We start from the raw sequence: 23,036 nt of genomic DNA on the forward strand, positions 1-23,036 counted from the left end.
AAGGAGCAAATGTCTTAATTTAATGACTTCACTTGCGGTCTGAGTGATCTTTGAGAACAAGAATGTAAAATCAAGACACTACTTATATTTCTTCTCCCTTTATTTACCAGGAAGTGATCTGATTAGTAGCTAAGGTTTTAGTGAGGTTTGTTTTTTTTTTTTTTTTTTTAATGTTGAGCTTTAAGCCAGCTTTTACATGCTCATCTTTTATCCTCAAGAGGCTTATTAATTTCTCCTCATTTCTGCCATAGAGTGGTATCAGTGAGCAACAAATAACATCATCCCCAAGAAAAGAAAGAAATTGACTATTTTAATAAATTGGAAATGCCTACTTACTGATATGGGATTATTTTTACTCTGATTACTGTTTTAAGTAAAATTCAAAACACTGTATTAAAAATATATAAAGATAAAAAGATATATAAATGCATAAGCTTAAATATTACCAAATGAAAATATCTGTTAAATTCAAAACTTGAGAAATGGATAAAAATAAAGATATTGAATCTAATTTTAATTATTTCTTACTGAGGTTTTATGGATATAAAGCAATAGTGAAAATGAATGCAAAGGGACCCATAAACTCCTTATAGCAGCAAATATTTGCTAAGTTGAGAAATTGGATCAACAAGAACAATACCAATTTAAAATATGAACTCACTAACAAAATATTACTAAGAAAAACAATAGATTAATAAAAATGTTGTCCCACAAAGAAAATTAAAGGGAACTATAGGCAAAACAAATTTTCAAATTTATTGGCTTGAGACACAAACTAAGCCAGATTATTTTAAGAGCGTCTATAGGAAGGAAGACAACAATTGCATATGGATTGGAATAGATTTGTCAACATTTCTATGGCAATTTATTCTTACCATTGATGACAACAAAACTATCAAACTTACAAAACTATACAAAGCAACATTTTAAAATAACATCAAGCATTTTAATGAACAAACCAAGAGCAAGAATTACAGCCCACCTTCATTAGTAGAACATTTGGCAGAAGGATGACCTATGACCAGGAACATTATTGCCTTAGAAAACAAAGGCATCTTGATAGAAAGCAAGGCTACCTAGAGTTTTATCATTAGGGTAAGAACTGAATCTTAGTGAGGATCTGCTAGATGTTTAACAGACTGTCCTATTTAAGCTTTCTATTACATTGTCTTTAAAGAACTATTATAACATATTTTGTTATTTTTTTCTGGTAAACCCAAAACTATACTATATAAACATTCCATATAAATCATCAAAAGAGTTCAGAAACAGAGTTATAATGCCTAAGTTCTTATGCCACTTATTTCTTATATGGCCTTTGGCAAGGCAATAAACCTCTCTGGGCCTCAATTTCATCAACTATAAAATGAGGGAATTTTTCTATACCTCTTAAGTTCTTTTGGTTCCAAATCTATAATTCTTTGTTCTCCACATTCTTTCAGAAAACCAGTATCCCAGATTTTGGGTAGAATTTAGTTGGTTTATTGAGCTTATGATTAATATATTTTGAGAATTTTTAGGCAACCATTTATTCAAATTCTAGAGTGGCTATGGGAAAACGGATTCTTTATTGCCCCGTTGATGGAGCTGTGAAGTGATCCAACCATTCCAGAAAGAACTATGTGCAAAAAACTATAAAATTGTACATAACCTTTGACCTTATGAAATCATTAGACTTAGAGTACAGATCAAAGCATATTTCCCTTTTTTCAGACATGACTAATGGAGAAATTTGTTTTGCATGTGTTTGTTCAAGGCTTTTCTTTATTATCAATGGGGGAGGGGAATGAGAGAATTTGGAAATAAAAATAGAGTAAAATTAGAGGGAGAAAATGAATTTCTATTCTCTGGCTTCTGAAAAATTATTCAGTGAATCAGCCTTTTCTTTTTAGCAATGGTTAGCATTAGTTCACATATTATACCTTTTTCTTGGATCTCTTTGGGGTATAGAACTAGTAATAATATTAGTGGATCTAAGAGTATACACAGCTTAATACCTTTTGGGGCATAGTTGTGATTTGTTTTCCAAAATGCCTAGGCCTGTTACTATATCTGCAATGCAGCATTCTGGAGCCCTTCCACAAATGTTCATTTTTTTGGTCATCTTTGGCAGTGTGATAAATATGAGGTAAAACCTTTCATTTTCATTTCTCTTATTGTTATAATAACAAAAATTCTGTATTAAGTTTTTATACAAAGAGAAGGATTTCCAGAATAGGTTTGGTAACACATTTCTGAAATATGTGCATCACTGCAATTATGGTCCAAGTTTAAACTTACTCTTCTCATGGAGGCTGTATTTGTGAGAAGGATTGAAATAGATTCTTACAAGAACATTTTGTATTAACTGTTTATCATTTTATCTAAGTGGTCTTTGGGAACCCAGCTTGAAAATTTGAGCAGAAAGTTGCAAATGATATTATTGGCTTTTTCCTCTTCCTCCTCTTTTTTCTCTCTTCTCTTTTCCTTCTTTTATTTATTTTTAGTAATTATTTTGTCCTATGTGATTTTCATTTTTGATTTCTTGAAATATAGCTCTGAAAAGACAGATTTTTAAAAGCCCATTGTGTTTTAAAACCCAGATAACTCTGATTTTCATTGAGTGATCAATAACAGCCCTAATCTAAACCTCTTTGATTCATTTAGTTTTAATAGCTTTAGAATGACTGTAAATAACAGTTATTTTCGGTTTGGCCAGAAATTTCATTCCCAGATTGTTATCTTTGTGATAACAATTGAACCATGGCATCTGACAAACTGAGACCTAGGAAAAATTAGAAAGTTCAAGGTCACTCACTGTATACTGGGCCACCTTATAATGTTATTGGTCCTCTTCAAGAATGAAAGAGAACCAGTTTGGAGCACTTTTTTTTTTTCCCAAATGATTATTAATATTTTGAATTTGTTTTTTTCATATATTCTTTGACCATTTTTCCATTGAAGAATGGATCTTGCTCTTGTATATTTGAATCATTTCTTTACATATCTTGGATATCTTTTTTTTTTTTTTTTTGGCTGAGGCAATTGGGTTTAAGTGATTTACCCAGGGTCACACAACTAGGAAGTATTAAGTGTCTTACGTATGGATTTGAACTCAGGTTCTCCTGATTTCAGGGCCAGGACTTTATCCACTGTGTCATCTAGCTGCCCCTGGATATCATATTCTTACAAGAGAAATAATGCAAATTTTTTCTTGCTGTTTCCTTTTGTGATTTTAATTGTACTGATTTTATGTAAAAAAAACTTTTGATATTATGTAATCAAAAGTGACTGTTTTATCTTCTATCATCCTTTCTATTCGTTGTTTGGTCATGAACTTTTCTTTTATGCGTAGTATATCAAAGACATTATTCCTCTTCCTCTCCTTCATTTATGAGGTGATCTTTTATAATCTAGATCCTATGTCTGATTAGAGTTTATCTTGATCTTATTCTCAAATTGATTTCTACCAGATTTTTTTCCTAGCTTTTCCAGTAGTTTTGGTTTACTAGTAAACATTTATCTCAATAGCATCTTTGACCTTATCAAATATGCTACTATGTTTGTTTCCTTCTGTATGTTAGGTATTTAATTTGCTCCACTGATAAATTTTCTTATTTTTTAACTGGTAACCGATATTTTTGATTTATAGATTTAAATCTAGATTTGAAGGGCCCCTTCCTTTCCACTTTTTCTTTTCCTTGTATTCCTTTGAGATACTTTATCTTTTATTCCACCAGTTGAATATTATTTTTATTTTTTCTAACCCTTATAAAGCAGAAGTTTGATACGACTCTAAATTAATTAATATCGAGGTTATTATAATTTATATCGTGGTGAGATAGCCCAATCATAAGCAATTTCTCTCCACTTATTCAGTTCTGTCTTTATGTCTGGAGTATTTTATAATTTTATTCAGACAGTTGCTTCTATATGGACAGGTAACAAATAAATTCCTTACAATTAGTTCTCTCTAAAATTGGAATGATCTGTTTTGCCCGTTCTAGAGATCTTCAAGTAAGTCAAGTTACCATATATACGGTAACTTGTCAAGTTTGTTATAGTAAGGATTCCTTTTGTGTATCATCTGAACTATTTAGCCTCTAAGGTTTTCAACTCTCAAATTTTAGTTTTGTGGCATAAGAAACAAGACTGCTTTTTAGAGATAGGAGCTCAGCCTAGTTAAAAATAGCATTTTACTAGAATCAGAAGACATGAATTTTAATCCCAGCACTGTCATTAACATTAGCTATGTGGCCTTGGGCTGTGGGCCATTTGAGCTTTAAAATTCTCTGATGTTAAAGTATTGAAGGAAATATTAAGAAGCTATCTATTTCAGTCTCCTGCATAATTAGACTGCCAACCAAAACAAATCATTGACAACTTGGAAAGTTTTCTGCCTATTAGATATGATGGGACATGGCAGTGAACTCACTATTTTAAGTAGAAAAACTATCTTAAACTGAAAAAAATATTGGAAGTAATATCATTAATTCTTAAGATTGCTCATTTCCTATTTACTTTTTGCTTGTGACTGAAATTCCTACATTTTGATTTCAGGAGTTACATATTGTTATTATATATATTATATACATAATGGCCACATTTGTAAATGATAGTTGTCTTGGTAAGTGTTTGCTCTTTCATGAGGAAATTGCTCCAAAATTATTTGTTGTTCATTAAGAAGCAGTGTTTCATCCCTATATATGATGTGCTTTGGGTTTAACATGCATTTGGGACAAGTAAACTCTAATACATCCCACAAGTGACTGTAATTCTGTTCTCTTTCAGGAAACACTGATAGATTGGTGTGATGAAAAAGAACTTAATTTGATTTTAACTACAGGAGGAACTGGATTTGCACCAAGAGATGTCACTCCGGAGGTGAGATAGCATATGCCTTCATATTCAGTAACTAGTCTAACCACATGCTCTTTTAAAATCTTGTGCTCTTTTTATTACTTTCTTTTTGTAATTTCTTTAGGCAAATCAAGTGATATGTATGTAGCAACAAGAGAGTATATTTGCTTACACAGTATTATTCAGACACTACAATCAACATTTTCTTTACATTCTTTGGATTTAAACTAGAAAAGATTCCATATAAGCATGTTGGACTTTTTGTCCAAGATTATAATAAGGCATTTGCTCAATGGCCTGTTTTATGACCCATAATTTAGATATTTTTCTGATTGAGAGAAGAATAATAATGAACAGTTGATGCTGAAAACTCTGTCTGTTGGCATCATGAGTATTTCCCTAACTTCTAAAAAATGTGGCCTTATTCCTTATGTTAACATTCTGTTTTGTCATACAGGATTATGTTTCCCAATATAACAAAGCCCCAATGTAATATATGTATGAATATTCCAGTGTTTTCAATCAGGAACAAATTTTTGCAAGGAAAAAGTCCTCTTTCTCGTGGCTTTAACATGGCTTTAAATGTTAAGTTCATTGTCAGTCATAATTTAGCAAGCTAGAAGAGCTAGATAAATATCTAGGCATTCTGCATCAAGAATCTATTTAAACTCTTATATAGGAAAAAACACTACAGAAAAAGAGAAAATTTCAATCTTCCCCTTTATGTTTTATTATTCATGTTCCAATTTGATCTAAAGAAAAAAATGGTACTGAACTATCGTTTTGGTATTAAATTTAAAAATTGATATAACTGATCCCATTATTGTTTTTCCTTTTACTCTATCTAAGGGGAAAAAAAAAACCTTGATTGAAAAACAATTTAAATGCTATCAGTTGACATCTCTAATTAGCCACTTCATTACTTCTAATCGGCTTTGAATTAAATTCTGATGTAGTTCTTAAACAGGTACTGCTCCTATTTACCCAAGGAAGGATATTGAGTGTTTGAAAGGGTACCTTTTATATAGAGAATTTTCAAGATATTTTGTAGTTCTTATTGAAAATCACATGTAAGGTATTTGTAATGTTTTCATCATTAAAGTGATTCTTCCCCCTCTAAAAATGATTAGATTATATGTTATATTAGTAGATTATCAACTTCACCATTTTTTAAAATCATTTTGTTAACTTCTTGATTTCTGGGAGAAATAATCATTTGATCATTGTTTCTAAAACTAAAAATGATTATTTGTGGGAATACAGTATGGCAACAAAAAATTCTCTTTAGAATTTTCCTCAAAAGATTAAGAAATATGGGGTGATTGGGGCTTTTATCAACAACAAAATTTAGAAGTACTAACAATGTTGTATTCCAGATAAAACAAGTAGAAAAAAAATTGAGCTTATTGTCATTAGTGAGAATAGTTTAAACAGGAAACCACCAAATAGTAATTGTTCCTCTGATGAACCTCTCCCCACCAGGCCCTTTTTCTTTCCCCATTGACATTCTCTCTAACATCTTCTTTCTGGTACCTTCGGATCTCCTCCTATGTGGGATAATGTTCCAAAATTTCTCTCTCTCCTTACAGGACTTTGTATTTTAAGATTAGAAGTCTCTTTATTACCAATTGAATCTCTCTTAAAAATTTTGTTGAGAGTACCTTTCTTGCTGCTTCTCCCAGGCATGCTTTATAGTGCTTGCCCGTCATTACAAGTTATGGCTCTATTAAAAAATCATTTGAAGGTGCAGATTTTCAGAAGGTTACATGTTCCTAAACAGTGGTCAGAATTAGAACTGAGTAATATTGAGGTTCATTACATCTCTATTTTCTATGATATTTTCATAATTTATAACTTATATAACTTATAACAATAATACTATTAGAAATTTCATTCTTAAACTCTATTTATAAATGTGGGAAAATCCATTGTATATCAAGTTAAATAGTCCATGTGACATAGAGCCTCAAGTTAATTATATTATGCTTTACTGAAAAAAAAAACCCACCCATAATCCTAATGGTATTATTATTAACCTGATCAATTTAACTCTGAATTTCCATTTTTAGCATCCTCTTATTTTGCCCCAGTTTTCTTTGTAGTAACAATTTAGTGAAGCTTATACCCTTCCATGATATTTCACATGTTCTAATATAAAGGATTAGGAATGAGTATTTCTGAAATTGGAGAGTTGTTTACATTAAAATTAGGTTTTCAGATGACTGAAAGCAGGATAGGTATATGCCAAAAGCAAATGTATTTAAATTGTTTTTTACTTTAAATCTTTATCATGGCTTTGAAGATACATGAAATTTACTTCCTTGATGGCATATGTTAATATAACTCAGTGTCAACAGATTATAAACTTTAAAAGAAAAATGTAATAGAATGACTACATAAGAAGACCTCTTCAACTTCCATTACAGAATCTCAAACTTTTTAAAATTTAACTAAAAGATTCATAATTGCATAGTTAAAGATGTCTTCTATTATCTGACTGTGTTTCTTGGGTAATTTATTTAACTTCTCTTAGTTATTTCATTTGTAACATAAATAAATTGCATCTATATCTCTAAGACATATCTATTTTATATGAAGATGATGAAGTACAAAATATTTGTATTTCTAAATAATATATTGAAAAAATATTCTAATTGATATAAAGCACAAATATGTATTATTTAGTTCAAGACTAATTGATAGTTCATTAAAAGTTAAGTTACACAAAACTTCTGAGGAGGTAGTGTACCACACAGGAAAGAGCACTGAATTTATAGTTATCAAATAGAATTCCCACTTAACCACCAACTTGCCACTTGGGCTTCAGTTTCCTTTTATGTAAGCTGAAAGAATTAAGCCAGTTGACTTCCAAGTTCTGTTCTATGTTTAGAGCTGTGATTACGTTGGTGATTTTTTTAATTGCAGTATGAACTTTATCCTGAGCTCACATACAACCAAAGAAAAATATTGTCAGCTTCCAGGATTATTTGCAACTACAAATGGCAGCTAACTATATACTTCTAAATGTATTTCAAAGAAAGCAAGAGAGAGAAGGAAAGGTAAAGAATGACAGTGAATATGTATAATAAATGGAATAAAATCATGCAAAAACCAGTGTAAAACTCAGGGAAAAAAATAATTCAGTCAGTCCTGAACTTTATTTAATTTATGTATTACATATTTTAAAGAAAGGAGTTTAGTAAGCCACTAGGATGAAATCAGTCCTAGCAGATAGCTTGTAGCTATTTTCTGAAATTAAGGAATTATGTCTGCTCTTGCCCCTGCATTTTCGAAATACGTGATTCTGTGGCTAGAAACATAAATATTATTGTTCTTTCTTCCATCTCCTAAACAAAAATGTTTGTAAATGTAACTCACCTTCTTGATATAGCTATTTTTCAACTATTAAAAATTTTTATTTAATATTTTATTATTATTTGAATTTTTAAAGGTACATTCTTTTTGTTTCTAAGGATACTTCTTCAATGTGTTAAACATTGAATACCAACATCAAGAGGTGTTATAGCACTCAGCTCAGTTGATAAAGAACATAGAATAGAGATATCTACCATATTTAACTGAATCAATCATGCTTAAGTTTTTGCTTAATTAAAAACATTTATATTAGTTTCTTTCAATTGTAGTTGGATTACATCTATTTTCCGCAATTTCAAGTTTTTTTTTTTTAATTAAGACCCAAGGAAAAACACCTCCCGAGCTTATTTTAATGTAATGACAGAAATTTGAGTTACCATGTAGCATAAAATACAATAGAAAAGGTAAAACTGAAAGTGTCATTTTAAATAAACTTAAAATATAAAATTCCAAATTTGTTTAGTTGACCAAAATAGGAAATGGTTTTATTCTACATAACTTTTATATTTATGACATTTCAAACTAGAATACCTATATTAGTTGGTAGAACCTGCTGAAAAAGTAATGTTACAAAGTGGCCTTTATCCTTATATATAAAAGTAACGTAACAAAGTTACAAAATGGAAAGGTCAAAGAGTTTGCAGACTTTTCAGTTCAGGAAACTACAAATATAAAGAAATTATTTTGATCCAGAGGAGCAAAGAGAGATTTTAGAACCTGAGAAGTGTTGCCAAAATAAACATACTTTAACTGTTACATGAAGACTATTCATACCAGCTGGAATTGTTCTGCTAGTGTCTTAAAATATACAGCATGTCATGAGATATTTCAGTATCTTATCTTGTACAGCACATGTTTACCACTTAACCTATTGAAAGACATTCTTTTAGGTGAGGATAGATCACCAAATTTCATAATTATGTTGTTAGTGAAAAACAGAATTTGCACTACACACATTTGTATTATAGTACAATAAAATTTACTGGAATATATCTATTCCAGAATGTTAAACATATATAAACATATATAAACAACAAACCATATGTTATCTTATTACCCTAAATTACCCTTTTTTCCTTCTTAAACTGAAGATGTTCTTTAAAAACAACAACAAAACAACATATAAAGCAAGAACAGGGAACAATTAAAAGAAACAAAGTACTGGACCAAAAATAACCAAATACAGATGAAAGATTCTTAAGTGTGCTTTTATAATTTGTGAAAAATCAATAAAAACTATTGTACTCCTTTGGCAAAATTATTCATTTTGGAAAGCAGAAAAACTGTCTTATATAGTAGTCATTTGGATCAGAGATACTAATCCTTTTCAGTGCTACAAACTTTATAAGTTTTGTTTTATAAGAAAAGTATCTTATTGACATAGGTGAAATTAGTAAAATTAAGAGATGTTAACAGTAGCCTGAGCACCAAAAAGATTTCTATGAAATCAATCACTACTGTTATATCTGAAAGATCTTGTTTTAAAGTTTGAAGACTTTCCAGAAGTTTTCTCATTTGATCCTTATAATAGCCCTTTGAGGTAGATGCTACTTGGGCCATTAGATGAGAAAAATAGGCTCAGAAGGTAAGTGGCTCACCTGTGATCACACAGCTAGTAGTTAGGTCCCTTCTAACTTCAAGTCCAATGAGAAAATACACACACACACACACACACACACACACACACACAATATCTATACATATATGTATATATACACATATTGTAATATTAGAATATCCTTGCTATTTGAGAAATTAAAATTAAGCTAAATTAAGTATCATATATTAAGTATGCCACTTTTATATCATCTGACAAAATGTTCCTGTTGCCACTCAAAGAAACTTCCTTTTTTGGTTCTATTTGGGGTATCTATCCATAGATAATGGATCTATTAATACTGGTTCTTTTGTTAGCATTGATCTTTTCAGGTGTCAGTGCTTTCTATTAGTGCTACATATTCTAACCAATGTTGTAATTCAGTTTTTTTGTAGATGCAGGAGATTTATCTGTAAGAATTTTATAACAACCAAATCCTGAAGTGAATAGAAGATATTTCCTTTTTGATATCTGAATGCAGGTATCAAAATGCAGTAATAAGAGGATAGGTTTCCACAGTCTCTGATGTATGGAATATGATTTTCCAAAAGGGCTTTTTAAAAGGCTAGAGTCTGTTCCTGATGTGGATTATGAGTATAAAACAGTTTGAATTGTATACCTTTTCATTCCTGCCACTGAAAGATAAAAGTTATTTTTAACGTGGTCATTATAACCAGATCTTTTTATTATAACTTTATATTGTACAGTTTCCATATATTTTATATCTTACTCAAATTTGTACCAATTTGGGATGGCAAAATTTAAAAACTCATCTGAATTGGTTTTCATGTGAAGATGCAAAGCTTGCAATTTCAACACCGTTTACAATTGCTGCCTAGGGCAAACAGCAGCAAATGTGTGTCTTTGTAATTCATGATCTAAAAATAATGTGAGAAGTAATTAAAACAAATTCAGTTGAATAAAAGGAAAGATTGGTTTACTTAGGATATTAGAGGCTCAATCCCAGATTGGAAAGGCCCTTCTGTACTCTTACCAATCTACCAAAAAAGCATCAGTCAAGCTCAGGATCATTATAGTATGTTGTAGGGAGAGTTGTAGGTGGTCTTGCAGTAAATAGAGCACTGAGCATGGAATCAAAAAGATTTGACTTCCCAACTTCAAATGACTTCACTTATTAGCTGTGACTATGGGCAAATTGTTGTTTTTCCTTCATTCTCCAAGAGGACAAACTTTCTCCCTTCCTCCTTTCCTTCCTCTAAATAGGGTATTGTATCCTTACCTACAGATGCTCTTAAAAACACTTTTTTTTTCTCTTTTGTACCTTCCAAGATACCTTGAGGTTTACAGGCTAGATTTCTTTCTTAAGGACCAGGTCTCAAACCAAAACCAATCTGATTCAAACTGGCTATCAATAGGTCCTAGACCAAGCTCCATTTGGCCATTGTTTTTCCTCATTGACTCAGATTGAATGTAAAAAGCAGTCATTTCTGCTTTGCCAGAAACTTTGAGGATCTTCCCCTCTTAGATTCATCATTTATTTATTTAGATTTTTTTGGACTAAGTAAAAGGGGAGATTCTTTGCTTTAATTGCTGCCTGTCCTTAATCACTGAATGTGTGTGGCCTCAGTCAAACTGAGAGCTGTTAAAGACCTTAGCTTAAAAAGGCTGAGGTCTCCCATTTCATTCAAAGCCATCTCCAGTTCTCTTGCCGCAATTCACTTGTATGTCATGGCATCACCTCCCTGATGTTATGGTCCTCTTTGAGAACAAAGGACAAACAGCAACCATGGGTATGCACTTAACCCTATTTGCCTTAGTTGCTCATCTGGAAAATGAACTAGAGAAGGAAATGGCAAACTTCTCTAGTACCTTTGCCAAGAAAACCCCAAAATTGGGTCACAAAGAACATAGCAATGAAGGAAAAGTGACATGAAGATTTATTATCCACTTTAACTTAGGGGGATTCATGCTGTTTGTGTAAAGGAGGGCAAGAAAAAATTTGGACAACCAGGAAAGAAGACAAGTGGTAAAGAAGAGCTTGTGGAAGTTAGTGCTCTCTTTTTGAAACAGATGAAGGAAAGAAAAGAATAGGCCGCAGCCTGCTGTTCTCTTCCAAAATCTCTTCCTTATTCTTCAGCAAGTATCCAAACTCACATTCCTCTCATTTCCTTCTACTCTGCTAAAAGAATACAAGTCTTAATTTTTTGTAGCCTCTAAATTTCTTTCCCTAGGACTGAATGGATAGATTCCTGGAGTTCCTGGAGTCAAGAACACTTGTTGGAATCCAGCCTGATTGATACAAAGTAGCTATTTAACTCTGGGCAAATCATTTATCTCTGTTTGTTTCCATTTGCTTCCTCATTTATAAAATGGAGATAATCTAGCATTTACCATGATTCTTTTGAGGATGAGACAATACATACACAAACACATATATTAAATACATATTATACATACGCATACAATACACACACATACACACATATTAAATACATATTAAAGCTTTTAGCCCAGTGCCTAGCAAGTGGTAGTTACCATAAAAATACTTACTCCCTCCTTCTCTTCCCTCCCTTCTGTATTAATTAGAGGTGTATATGATATTTAGATTAACATTTTAGTGGTAACCTGCTTTGTACCTGGGGTATTAAAATAATCTTTTTCTTTCTCCTTTGAAAGGACGTGTATTCTTCCTAATAGCTAATCAAATTAGATACATTATGAGAACCATCAATTCTCTAAGACAGAGACAGAATGCTCAGCATTGTGGTATGAGGAAGCATAAGCCTATTTCTCTTTCTCTTAACTTTGTTCTTTATGGTTTTGTCTAACCTTTTAAAAGAATTAAATAAATTAAAATCTTAGAGTTAAAGTAGATCTTAACTGTCTACAGTTACAACTTTAGTCTACAAAAAAATTCCTCTACCAATGCCTTGAATAGGTATCTATCCAGCTTCATGTTCTTTCTTCCTCAGATTGCCTTTTATTATACTTAACTGTATGTCTGTTACATCCATTCTTCTCCCCACCCTTACCCCACCCAAGCAAGAGAATATAATATCCTTTTTAAAAGATTCTCACTAGTATTTGATTTTTCCAAATACATGTAAAGATAGCTTTCAATATTCATTTTTGTAAGATTTGGTGTTCCAATTTTTTCTCCCTATCTCCCTAATTTTCCCCCACCCCAAGATAACAAGTAATCTGATAGAGGTTAAATATTTACAAAAAAATAATACCTTGAGAGCAGGGATTATTTTCAGAAAGTCTTAGCATCCAGGACAGTGCCTTATACATAGGTTTATTTTGTTTTTTTCTGACAATTTCTTAGCTTTTTATTTACAAGATATATGCATGGGTAATTTTTCTGTATTGATAATTGCAAAACCCTTTGTTCCAATTTTTCCCCTCCTTCCCCCCACTTTCTCTCCCCAGATGGCAGGTTGACCAATACATGTTAAATATGTTAAAGTATAAGTTAAATACAATATATGTATATATGTCCACACAGTTATTTTGCTTATATATAGATTTTTAACAGATAGTTGTAGATTCAAATTAAGGGGAGTCTTTTGTTTGGTTTTTGTTTCTTTAACATAAGATGCGGCACTGAGGAACCATAGTTACAAATGAGGCATATAGCTACAAAACTTTTATATAACAACTTAAGAAAATGGATTAGATTGATCTCTGAGGTATCTTCAAATTCTGGAGTTAAGTGATTCTTAATGGTACAATAAGTGCCGCAAAAGTTTTTTTTTTTTTTTTTTTTTTTTTTTGAAAAATAAGTATGATGAATATGAAAGGCTACAGTGGAAGTTTAAAGAAAGAGAAAAAGAAATTTTAACTGTATCTTGAAGAATAATGGTAAGTAGGAAATTGACAGTATAATATGCTAAACATGAGAACTCTTCTAACAAAGAAACTAGTGTCACTAGAAAAGAAGATTCGATTTAGGAAATAGTATAATAGTAATTATAGATATAGTTGCTGTCTTAGGACTCAGGAAGAGTAGAGAAGTATAGTATTATCATATAGTAGTATATAGTCCCTACTTTAGCAAACCATATTTATGGTAGTAAGAAATCGTGAGTGCCTTTTCAGGTCAGGAGTTTGTAGGTCCAGATATAATAAAAGATTGGGGGGAAGCAGGAAAAGGGAATAAAGTGAGTCACATAATAGTCAATTTCTTAGCTACTTGGCAACACTTGATCAGAGTCTTCTCTGATCAACATTAGTTTAATTGTACTATAATGCAATTTCATATCATTACCGAATGACAGATTATTCTGTCGTAAAGGACTTCAGCAGTCTTTTAACCCAACCATAACATACTCAATAAGTGGTCATCTAGATTATGCCTGAAGAGTTCTAAAGAAGAATTTTCTCTCTCCAGAGGGAGCCCATTCATACTTTTTTAAAAAAATAACCAAATATTAGAAAATTTTTCCAGATATTGACTAAATTTGCCTCTTGGCAATTTCCATTGCTTCTGGTTTTAACCTACAGACCTGAAAACAACAATACCAATCTTTCTCCCATGTGTCAGTTCTTTAGCTATTTGAACACAACTATTATGTCTTCCTTGAGATTATTCATCTCCAGATTAAAATTTCCGCTCCCTTCAACTGATGCTCATATTGATGAGGCATATGAATTGCACTTAACAGCAAGGAAATCTCCTTGGCCAGTGGCAGGCTTTGTGAAAGAATTCACAAACCCCAATGAATACAGGCACAAGATTTGTGGCAAAGAATGGGATTTATTTGCACTAAGAAGAAAGCTTGCTAGGAAGATATCCTTCTTAGTGGGCAAGGTCCTATTAGGACTTATACAAAGATTTGGGTTCAGTCACCTTTTATTTAGCCTTCTGAGGCTTTTGGGGGGCTTTCCCAGGTCCCCAGCTGGGAGTAACTGCTCCCAGAGACTTATCTTCATTTCAATAGAGGGTGGTGATTATACCCCGGCCAAGATCTCCGATTGAATGAGACCACTTAACTTGGAGAGGGTGTTGTCTGGGAAAGAACACCTTTCCCCCCCATAGATTAAAGGGGACACAGTTTCAGGACCTCCCCCAAACATTAAAGGGGACACAATTTACATCATTTTCTCCCTCAAGCAGTCCCCCCCCAAATTCATTTGGGGTAACAGGACAAAGGTCTCATCTTCAGTAGCTGCTTCAAGCTGGCAAGGGGCATATAGCTGGCCCTATCCAATGGAGTCCAGACTGAAGAGGGGAAATTAGTGAGTTGTAGATGGCCTCAGCAAAATGTCAGAATCAGGTCTCAGGTGATTTCAGGTTGACCAAGTGGTTGGAATTTCATGACTCAGAGTTGGCCGGGCATTGGGCTGTCATGGTGTGGCAAGGGGGAGCTTGACCAGACCCTAAACTCCTGCCAGAGAGCAGGGCATTGGAGGGGGGCAGCTTGTCCCCTGTAGGCAGTCTCTCCTCCAGTGCCCCTCAGAACAAGGACTGGGTAGTTTCCTCAGACAGTTTCCATGACACCTAAGGCGCAAACTTCTATGGTTGCTGGAAATGTCAGCAGCCAAGAGTAGGGACTGTTCTCCAAATCTTGCTTTAATTCTGCGGCCTCTCTCCTCGGCTGCAGTTTGATTCCCATCATCCCATTCCCAATAGTTGTGTCTAGCAGCGGAAAGGGAGAAATTTGAGGGCCCAAAACTGGCTTCTGCAGCTTCCTCCATATATATGGGGCAAATTGTTTAATATTAACATCTTCCCAGAAAAAGATCAAGGAGGGCATTGACCTTGTACTCCTCAAAAAGCTGTGTGGAGTCCTCAAAGTAATGGCCAGGTTTTTCCTTAGTCCGGGAGAGATCTGATATTGAAAGAGGTACCTCTGCTCCATGTATATCTCCCTGAGAGTCTGCTGATTCTCCCAGGGGGGGCAGAGGAGGAGAAAAAAGACTGGGAGTCTCAGAATCTGGTTCAGGTGAAAGAGATAAGAGTTAAAGAGATATTGAGGGACATAAGGTCCTGTTCTGGAAGGGATTTAGAAGCCTCCTGATAGGGACTGCATAGAGGTGCAAAGGAGGGATCCTGTGTCCCTAGAAGAGCAGGAAGGAAGTAGTTTGATTTCCCTCTAGCAAATTTAAACAGCATCCTGCAGTGCTGTTTTAATTTAAGTTTTAGTTTTGAGATCTTTTAAGCCGAATTTGTCTCTTTTTAAAGAGGCTTTCTAAGGAAGAGTCCTTAGAAATGGAAGCTGATCGTCCCACTTTGCCACAAGCCCTAGATTTTCTTGATTCTATAAGCACCTCATCCTTTTCTAGGCATCCCTAGAGATGGAGAGATGACAAAAAGATCCCTGATTAAGGGGATTTTTGTCAGACCACAGGAATTCCCATTTCAGGTGTCCCTGAGAGAATTCCAATGACCCAAATCATTCCTGAAAATTTTGGGTGTCCTAGCTATAGAACAGACAACAAGAAAAGGTTTTACCTCAGCCAGATTCTCGGGGATTCCCGTACTGGATCACCAAATGATGAGGTGCAAGAATGGAGAGTAAGAGATCCCCTAACAGCAGTAGGATCCCCTTGGCCAATGGCACGCTTTGTGAAAGGATTTGCAACCCCATACAGGTACGAGGTTTGTGGCAAAGAATGGAATTATTTGCACTAAGAAGAAAGCTTGCTAGAAAGACAGCCTTCTTAGTGGGCAAGATCCTGTTAGGACTTCTGCAAAGATGGGTTACACTGAGAAGAAAATATCTTCAGCAGTAGGCAAGATCCTGTTAGGTTTTCTACAAAGATTTGGGGTTCAGAGTCACGTTTTATTTAGTTTTTTGAGCCCTTTTTAGGATTTTCCCAGGCCCCCAGCTGGTAGCAACTGCTTAACTTGGAAAGGGTGTTGTCTGGGAAAGGTGTTTGAGGCTCAGGAACATCCTTCCCCCCACAAATTTAAAGGAGACACAGTTTCAGGGGCCCCTCCAAAAGTTAAGGAGAACATAATTTACATCAATATGACATGGACTCAAAGTTCTTCACTAACCTGGTTGCCTCTTTATAGGAACTTTCTGATTTATTCATGTCCTGATTTAAGTCTTGGTGCCCAGAACTGAGAATAATATTCTAGATTTAATCTGATCAGGGAAAGGACAGAAAATGTATTATCTCTTTATTCCTGGAAATGTAACACCTTAAATTCAGCTCCAAGAGGGATGAAGATTGGTTTGTTTAGCTTCCACATCATGTGCTTACTGAACTATATGTGCTTAATGAACTATAGTTCATTAAAACCTCAAGAGAGATCTTTTTCAGTAAATTGCATGTCAACCCATGCCTCTCCCATCCTATAATTGTAAAGTTGACTTTTTTGAACCTAAATATAAGACTTTACATTTATCCCCCTTTAATTTCATCTTCTTAAATTCAGATCATCCTATCAATCTTTTTGTATCCTTACTGTTTAACCAGTGTGATGACTCTATTTCCCCAGCTTTGTAGCATCTGCAAATTCATTAAGTATGTCATCAAAACCTTTCTCCAAATAATTGATAAAGATGTTAATATGTTAAATAGTACAGAACCAAGCACATATCCCTACATACTCTCCTAGAAGTTTCCTAATGAGCTGACATTGGAATCATTGATGATTATATTTGAGTCTATATTTTGATTATATTTTGACTCAGCCCATTTCAAATCTAACTAAACATATATATTATATTATATATTCTACACCAATGGTATGAAACTCAAATAAAAACAGATCTTTACTAGCACATAGACTTAGTAAATAAAAAATCAACATCTATATACATGTGTAAGGTATTTTTATTTATTTTGTTAAACATTTCCCAGTTATATTTTAATTTACTTTGGGCCAAAAATCTGATAACTCTGTTCTGTACCCCCTCCATGTTTTCTTTAAGAATAACATGAAATATTTTATCAAATACTTCACTAATACAGGCAAATTACATCTATCATAATTCCACTGATTTATGAGATGAGTAGAACTCTGTCAAAAAAAAATTTTTAATTTAGTATGACCTGGTTTTTTTTTTTTTTTTTTTTTTTTTTTTTTTTTTTTGGTTATTTGGTTTTTGTTACTTTATAAGGACCCCTACTGGCTTTGTAATAACCTCTTCCTTTTCTATTTAATCATCCTTAATCATACATTCAGGAATTTTTAGTCAAGTTCACTGGCCTACTTTATTTTTCTAAAAAATCAAGACTTTACTTTTCCCCAGTTCTCTAATGTCTTTCCCCATTATCTATCATCTTTCAGATATCTCTGATATAATGGCTTATCAATCACATCCACTCTTTCTTTAAATACTCAAAATGTCCTATGAAGCAGAGCTATTTTTCTTTGTAATAACAGCCGGAACACCTTGAAATTCCTTTTCATTATTATCCAGTGGGCATTATTATCCAAACCTATCCCTTCCTCTACCAGGCCTGTTAAGCACAGTCTTTTGTACATGAAAAGCTCTTACTTTGTGTTTGATTAAAGTCCAATTGACTTGAATTAAGATCAAGTAGTATTCGCTTACTCTTTCCTTTTTTTATTTTAAATAATAACTCCCTGTTAAATATTTTTTATTCTTTTGTGTCCAAAAGCAAGTTCATTCTCCCAGGAAAAAGAACCAACACAAGAATGAGAGGCTCTGCCTTCCCTCTCTGGTCAGTTATTATTGTCTAATCCACTGGTAGCAGTGGTCTTATAATTTAATCAAGCTTTTTTTTTTCCCCTACTATAGTTCTAAAAAATATATCCCTTTTTGCTGCCTGATATTCCTCCTTAGCCTTTATAATCTTGACACTTTTACAGATCTCTGCTTTTGCATAGTGCTGATATTCATTGCCTATTACCTTCCCTTGCTTTTAAATTACATATATAACTTGGTTGTTTTTTTTTTTAATTTAAATTAGTGAGTTCCCTGTGCATCTACATTAGTTTTTTTCAAATACTTATTTTCCTCAGCATTGCTATTCTTTGTTTCTTTGAAATTTCATTCTCTAGAATTTTTCATTCCTCCCTCCAGGTTTCTACTACATGTCCATAGTTTTCTCCTTAACCTTTTTCTTAATCCTTTGAAATCTGTTATTCCCAAATAGAGGTTTTATGAAAGACTTTCCTCTCCTCTATTACAAACTCTAGGAAGGAAATGACATTCTTTACCCAAACACCTTATTCCCATCATTTTCACTCTAGCAACAGTTTCTCCCTGCTAATAAAAATCAGATGCAGCTTTGTTTGGTTTCTTGACATTTTCAAGGAAGAAATTATGATTAGGGAAAGTTAAGAGTTATTCTTAGGCACTCTACCTTTGACCTACAAAGTTTCACCTGTTATCTAGAGTTATCTAGAGATAACTAAAATGTCCCATCACTACTCTCAGGTATTTATGCAAATCTTGTGATCTCTTTTTTGAGTACCTCTTCTATTTCTTCTTTCTGTCAAGGTAGTCAATAATCTTAATAGCAAAGTCATTTTTCTTCCTGCCTCCACTGATCTTCACTCAAAAGCTCTCCACCATTTTTCTCCCCCTTGGGTTCCTAAATTTCCTCAAATGAATATACCTTGTTATTATAAAATGCCACCTAATTAATTTTCCGTCCTTTATCTGTCCTATTTCTTTTGACTAAGGCCTTATTTTCCATAATAATCTTAAAAATACCAATACACCCTCTTTAATTCAGTAAGGCAATTTAAATCTTTCAGTTTTTGGGAAGGAGGCATATAGCAGTGCTTGAAGATGAATAAATCAAGGTGTTCCAACAATAGTCAAACTAAGATTCTTCCTTCATTATAGCTACTCTGTGTTGTTTTTAGGTTGGCATATAAATGTGGACTGTTTTATGCATATTGTAATGAGGCTTTCTGATCAGTACTAGAGGAAATCCAAGAGAGATTCCTCCCCTCTATAGAAATATGTTATGATAAGATTCTGCTGTATTAGGAAATTTGAATAATCAAAGTCTGTGATAAAACATATCCAGTAATACCCATTTGTTTATTTTCTCCCTGCCTTCTTTTATTTTTTTCCAGATCCTGATCCTCATTACTTAGTCTCCTTTAAGATAGATCTTTTTGGAGTGGGTATATGAACCCCTTAGTGCCAAATGAGATTCAGAGGGTATGTGAGCACGGCTTTTACATAATATCTTGAGATAAATCTTAGTATAAATCATTCTACATTCTCTGGGGCATCATTGACAACCATAATGGTAATAAGTTATATAATACCCAAACTAATCCTTATCTATCCTGGGGCTTAAACTAATCTTTTTCCCCCATCTGAAAACGTTGGGATTTTTCTCTCTGCATTATGTATTTTTAAAAATTGTTGTCATTAGTTTCACATCATATCTTTTTCTTCTCCCTCCCCTCCATTACAACTCAGTACACCCAGCAAGCCATCCCTTCTAATAAAGATTAAGAGAGAAAGAAAAAAGAGCAGTTCAGTAAAACCAGTCAGCACATCTACCATATCTGACATTTTATTTAGACATAGTCTTTCAGCTCTGCAATTAAGAGAGAATGGCACATTTTCTCAACTCTGATTTGGGGCCAAATTTGGTCATTATAATTACTATGTTCTGTTTCTTATTGTTCTTTCTGTTTACATTGTTGTAATTATTGTGAATATTGTTTTCCTGGTTCTGCTGACTTCATTCTGTAACAGTTCACATAAGTTCACTCATGCTTCTCTTCATATTTATCATTTCTTAAAGATTAGTAGAATTACATTACAATCATGTGTCACAGTTTGTTTAATTATTTCCCAGTTGATGGGTATCTCCTTCGTTTCCAGTTCTTTGCTACAACAAAAAGTACTGAAATAAATATTTTGATGTATATGGGATCTATATTTTTGTCTTTGACTTCCTCTGTGTGTAACTATCAATGAGATCTTGGGTATGAACATAACAGTTACACATTACTCATCTGAAACTACAAAATTTGAGTTTTCAGAAGAATGTGCTGAGAATTTGAGACAGAAGTATTAGAAGCCTCAGAAGAGAATAAAGGTATTTCTAACATATTAGACCCTTCCTTCTATTTATTGCTGCAACTATTGCTGTCATTCTCCTCTACCATCTTCCAAGAAGCAATCAGTATTAGATAGTAGTAAGGTCTGACCTCTTTTCCCTCATAAAAGGTGAAGGGGATCCCAGTGATCTACAACTGGAACTACCACTAGCAGCTCATCCTCCAATCTTTCCATGGTGCAAACAGGGGAGTTCCCCAAGTATCTCCTTGCTGGGAGGCTGTTTGCACTGGAGGTAAGTGTGAAAAGGGGAAAGTTGTGGGGTATAGTGGGATGAGGGTTTCCCAAACCTTTCCCAGTTCTCAGAAAAGATTCTGGGGCAGAGAAAAGGTTCGGGCTGGTTCTTATTTTCTCTGAACCAGTTAACCCAGCCCAAAATTTGACCTGCTTTTCCTCAAACTGGGAGTCAGAAATCCCTTTTCTTTTCTGTTTTTCTGCTGCAGAAATTCCCAACATTCCCATTTTGTGGGCTCCAGAAAGGGGTAAGCAAAGCCTTCAATCCCAGCCAATCATTTCTAAATTAATAATTTTTTTAGTGTTTTGGTTTTGTTGTTGTTTTTTTTTGTCATCATCCAAAACAATGCTCAGATCCATTTCCCTCATCTATTTAATTTCCTTGTGGATTGTTATGTACCTATGTTATAGGATTGTTTCTATATCCCTAAACACTAGAGCTCAGATCCATCTGCTATTTCCATTTGTGTACTGTTCTCTTGTGGGTTCTCATATGCAATTAATTTTTATATATTGGTATTTCCTGAATGGAAGAAAACCCAATCAGGTTGTTTTACCTTCAATCTCATCCTTTCCCTGAAAGGTAGTGTTTTTCTGCTGACAGCCAGATACTACCTCACTTATCTGCCCATGGTCTGAGATCACCTTTTTGCTCTTCTTTCTTTGTGTTTACTGCCTTTGGTTGCTGTATCATTCTGCTGCCCACTCACCTGCAAAATGTTTTGCCTTCTCTCAGTGGTGCTTTGTCCATCTGCTAATGGCCCAATGTTGCCATATCCATTAACTGCTTCATCTTCCTAGAAACTGCCCAGCTTTGCCTATCTGCAATCCTATCCACTCTTTGGCATTATTACCTGCCAAATGCTGTGCTTTCTACCTGCCTGCCATGTCCTTCTGTTGGAAAATGGATAATACCAAAACCAAATGCTGATTACCCAGCTTCTCTCCTGTCTATTTCCATTTGGTGAACATCCTGTGCCTTTGAGATAGCCTTCTGAGTGGATTAACTTGTCTGTTATTTCATCTACTGGTTTAATGTATATGACTAATTTCAGTTCATTGAAGACATTATATTCATCTCCTGTGTCTCTAACATTATCCTTTTGCTACTTGCTGATTGGATTATATTGCCTCCTTATGGTCCATTGCATCTGATATCTCATTGGCATTGCTCACTCTGGCCTTTATTGACCTCTTAATATTTTATTTTCAAAAGAGTTTTTTCTAAGCATGGTAGAAAGAAATAATAGAAAAATTTAAAAATCTTGCTGTACAGCAGCCTAATAGTTTATCTTTTTAATTCAAATTTATCTTCCTTTTTTTTGGTCACCTCCTTATCTGGAAATAAAAAGCTGCTCCTCCAGTTCTTCATTGCTTTTATGTCAGTTACCTTTTCATATCATGTACTCTGAACATTTATTTCAGCTTTTATGGAATATTTTTATATTTTCTCCATTTGCTAAATATTTTTTAAAATATCCTTTTTAAAAGAAAATCCCTTAAAAAGAGAATTATTTCTGTTCACTTTTATCCTTTTTAGTGATTCTGGAAGGTGGGGAAGGAAGGAACCCGTCAGAGTATCTTCTCAAATTAGAATAAGTTCAATTCTTAGTAATTCTTTGTAGTACAAATTATAGTAATTTTTTTATTACCCTTTCCCTTTCAGAAGATCATTTCTTTCCTCAGCTTCTGCATATTTTCTTTATTGCTATTATCAATACCAAAGATACTTCAATTATCCTTTCTCTTTTACTCTCCTTTTAAAATCTTTTTTTTTTTTTTTTTGGTGGGAATAGGAAAAAGAGTTGGCATATTTTGCTATTACTTGCAAAATTTTCTAGCACCTACAAAGAATATAAAACACGTATTTCTTTATACTAAGAGTTTGCAATCTTTTTTCCCCTCAAATTTAGATGCAAGTTGAAAGCCAAATATGAGAATCTGTGAAGATATTGTTAGTGAGATCAGCAAGCACAAGCCCTGGAAATAACACCCTATTTTTGGTTGTTTGG

The 23,036-nt window shown here is 33.6% G+C and overlaps 1 protein-coding gene across 13 annotated transcripts in view; it reads left to right on the forward strand.

Moving 5' to 3' along the window:
• The window catches only part of GPHN (gephyrin), a 751,804-nt gene that overhangs the window by 340,744 nt on the left and 388,024 nt on the right, over positions 1 to 23,036 (forward strand). For 6 of the 13 annotated variants that reach the window (XM_031952740.1, XM_031952743.1, XM_031952746.1 and 3 more), the window contains exons 4-5: positions 4,771 to 4,863; positions 21,234 to 21,272. In XM_031952740.1, coding sequence (XP_031808600.1) covers positions 4,771 to 4,863; positions 21,234 to 21,272 — 132 coding nt within the window. Of the gene's footprint in view, positions 1 to 4,770; positions 4,864 to 20,913; positions 21,026 to 21,233; positions 21,273 to 23,036 lie in introns of those variants that run through there. The other 7 variants (XM_031952741.1, XM_031952745.1, XM_031952748.1 and 4 more) reach the window with 2 other exon arrangements.

The sequence above is a fragment of the Sarcophilus harrisii genome, chromosome 2, assembly GCF_902635505.1.
Source record: "Sarcophilus harrisii chromosome 2, mSarHar1.11, whole genome shotgun sequence".
Lineage (NCBI taxonomy): Eukaryota > Metazoa > Chordata > Mammalia > Dasyuromorphia > Dasyuridae > Sarcophilus > Sarcophilus harrisii.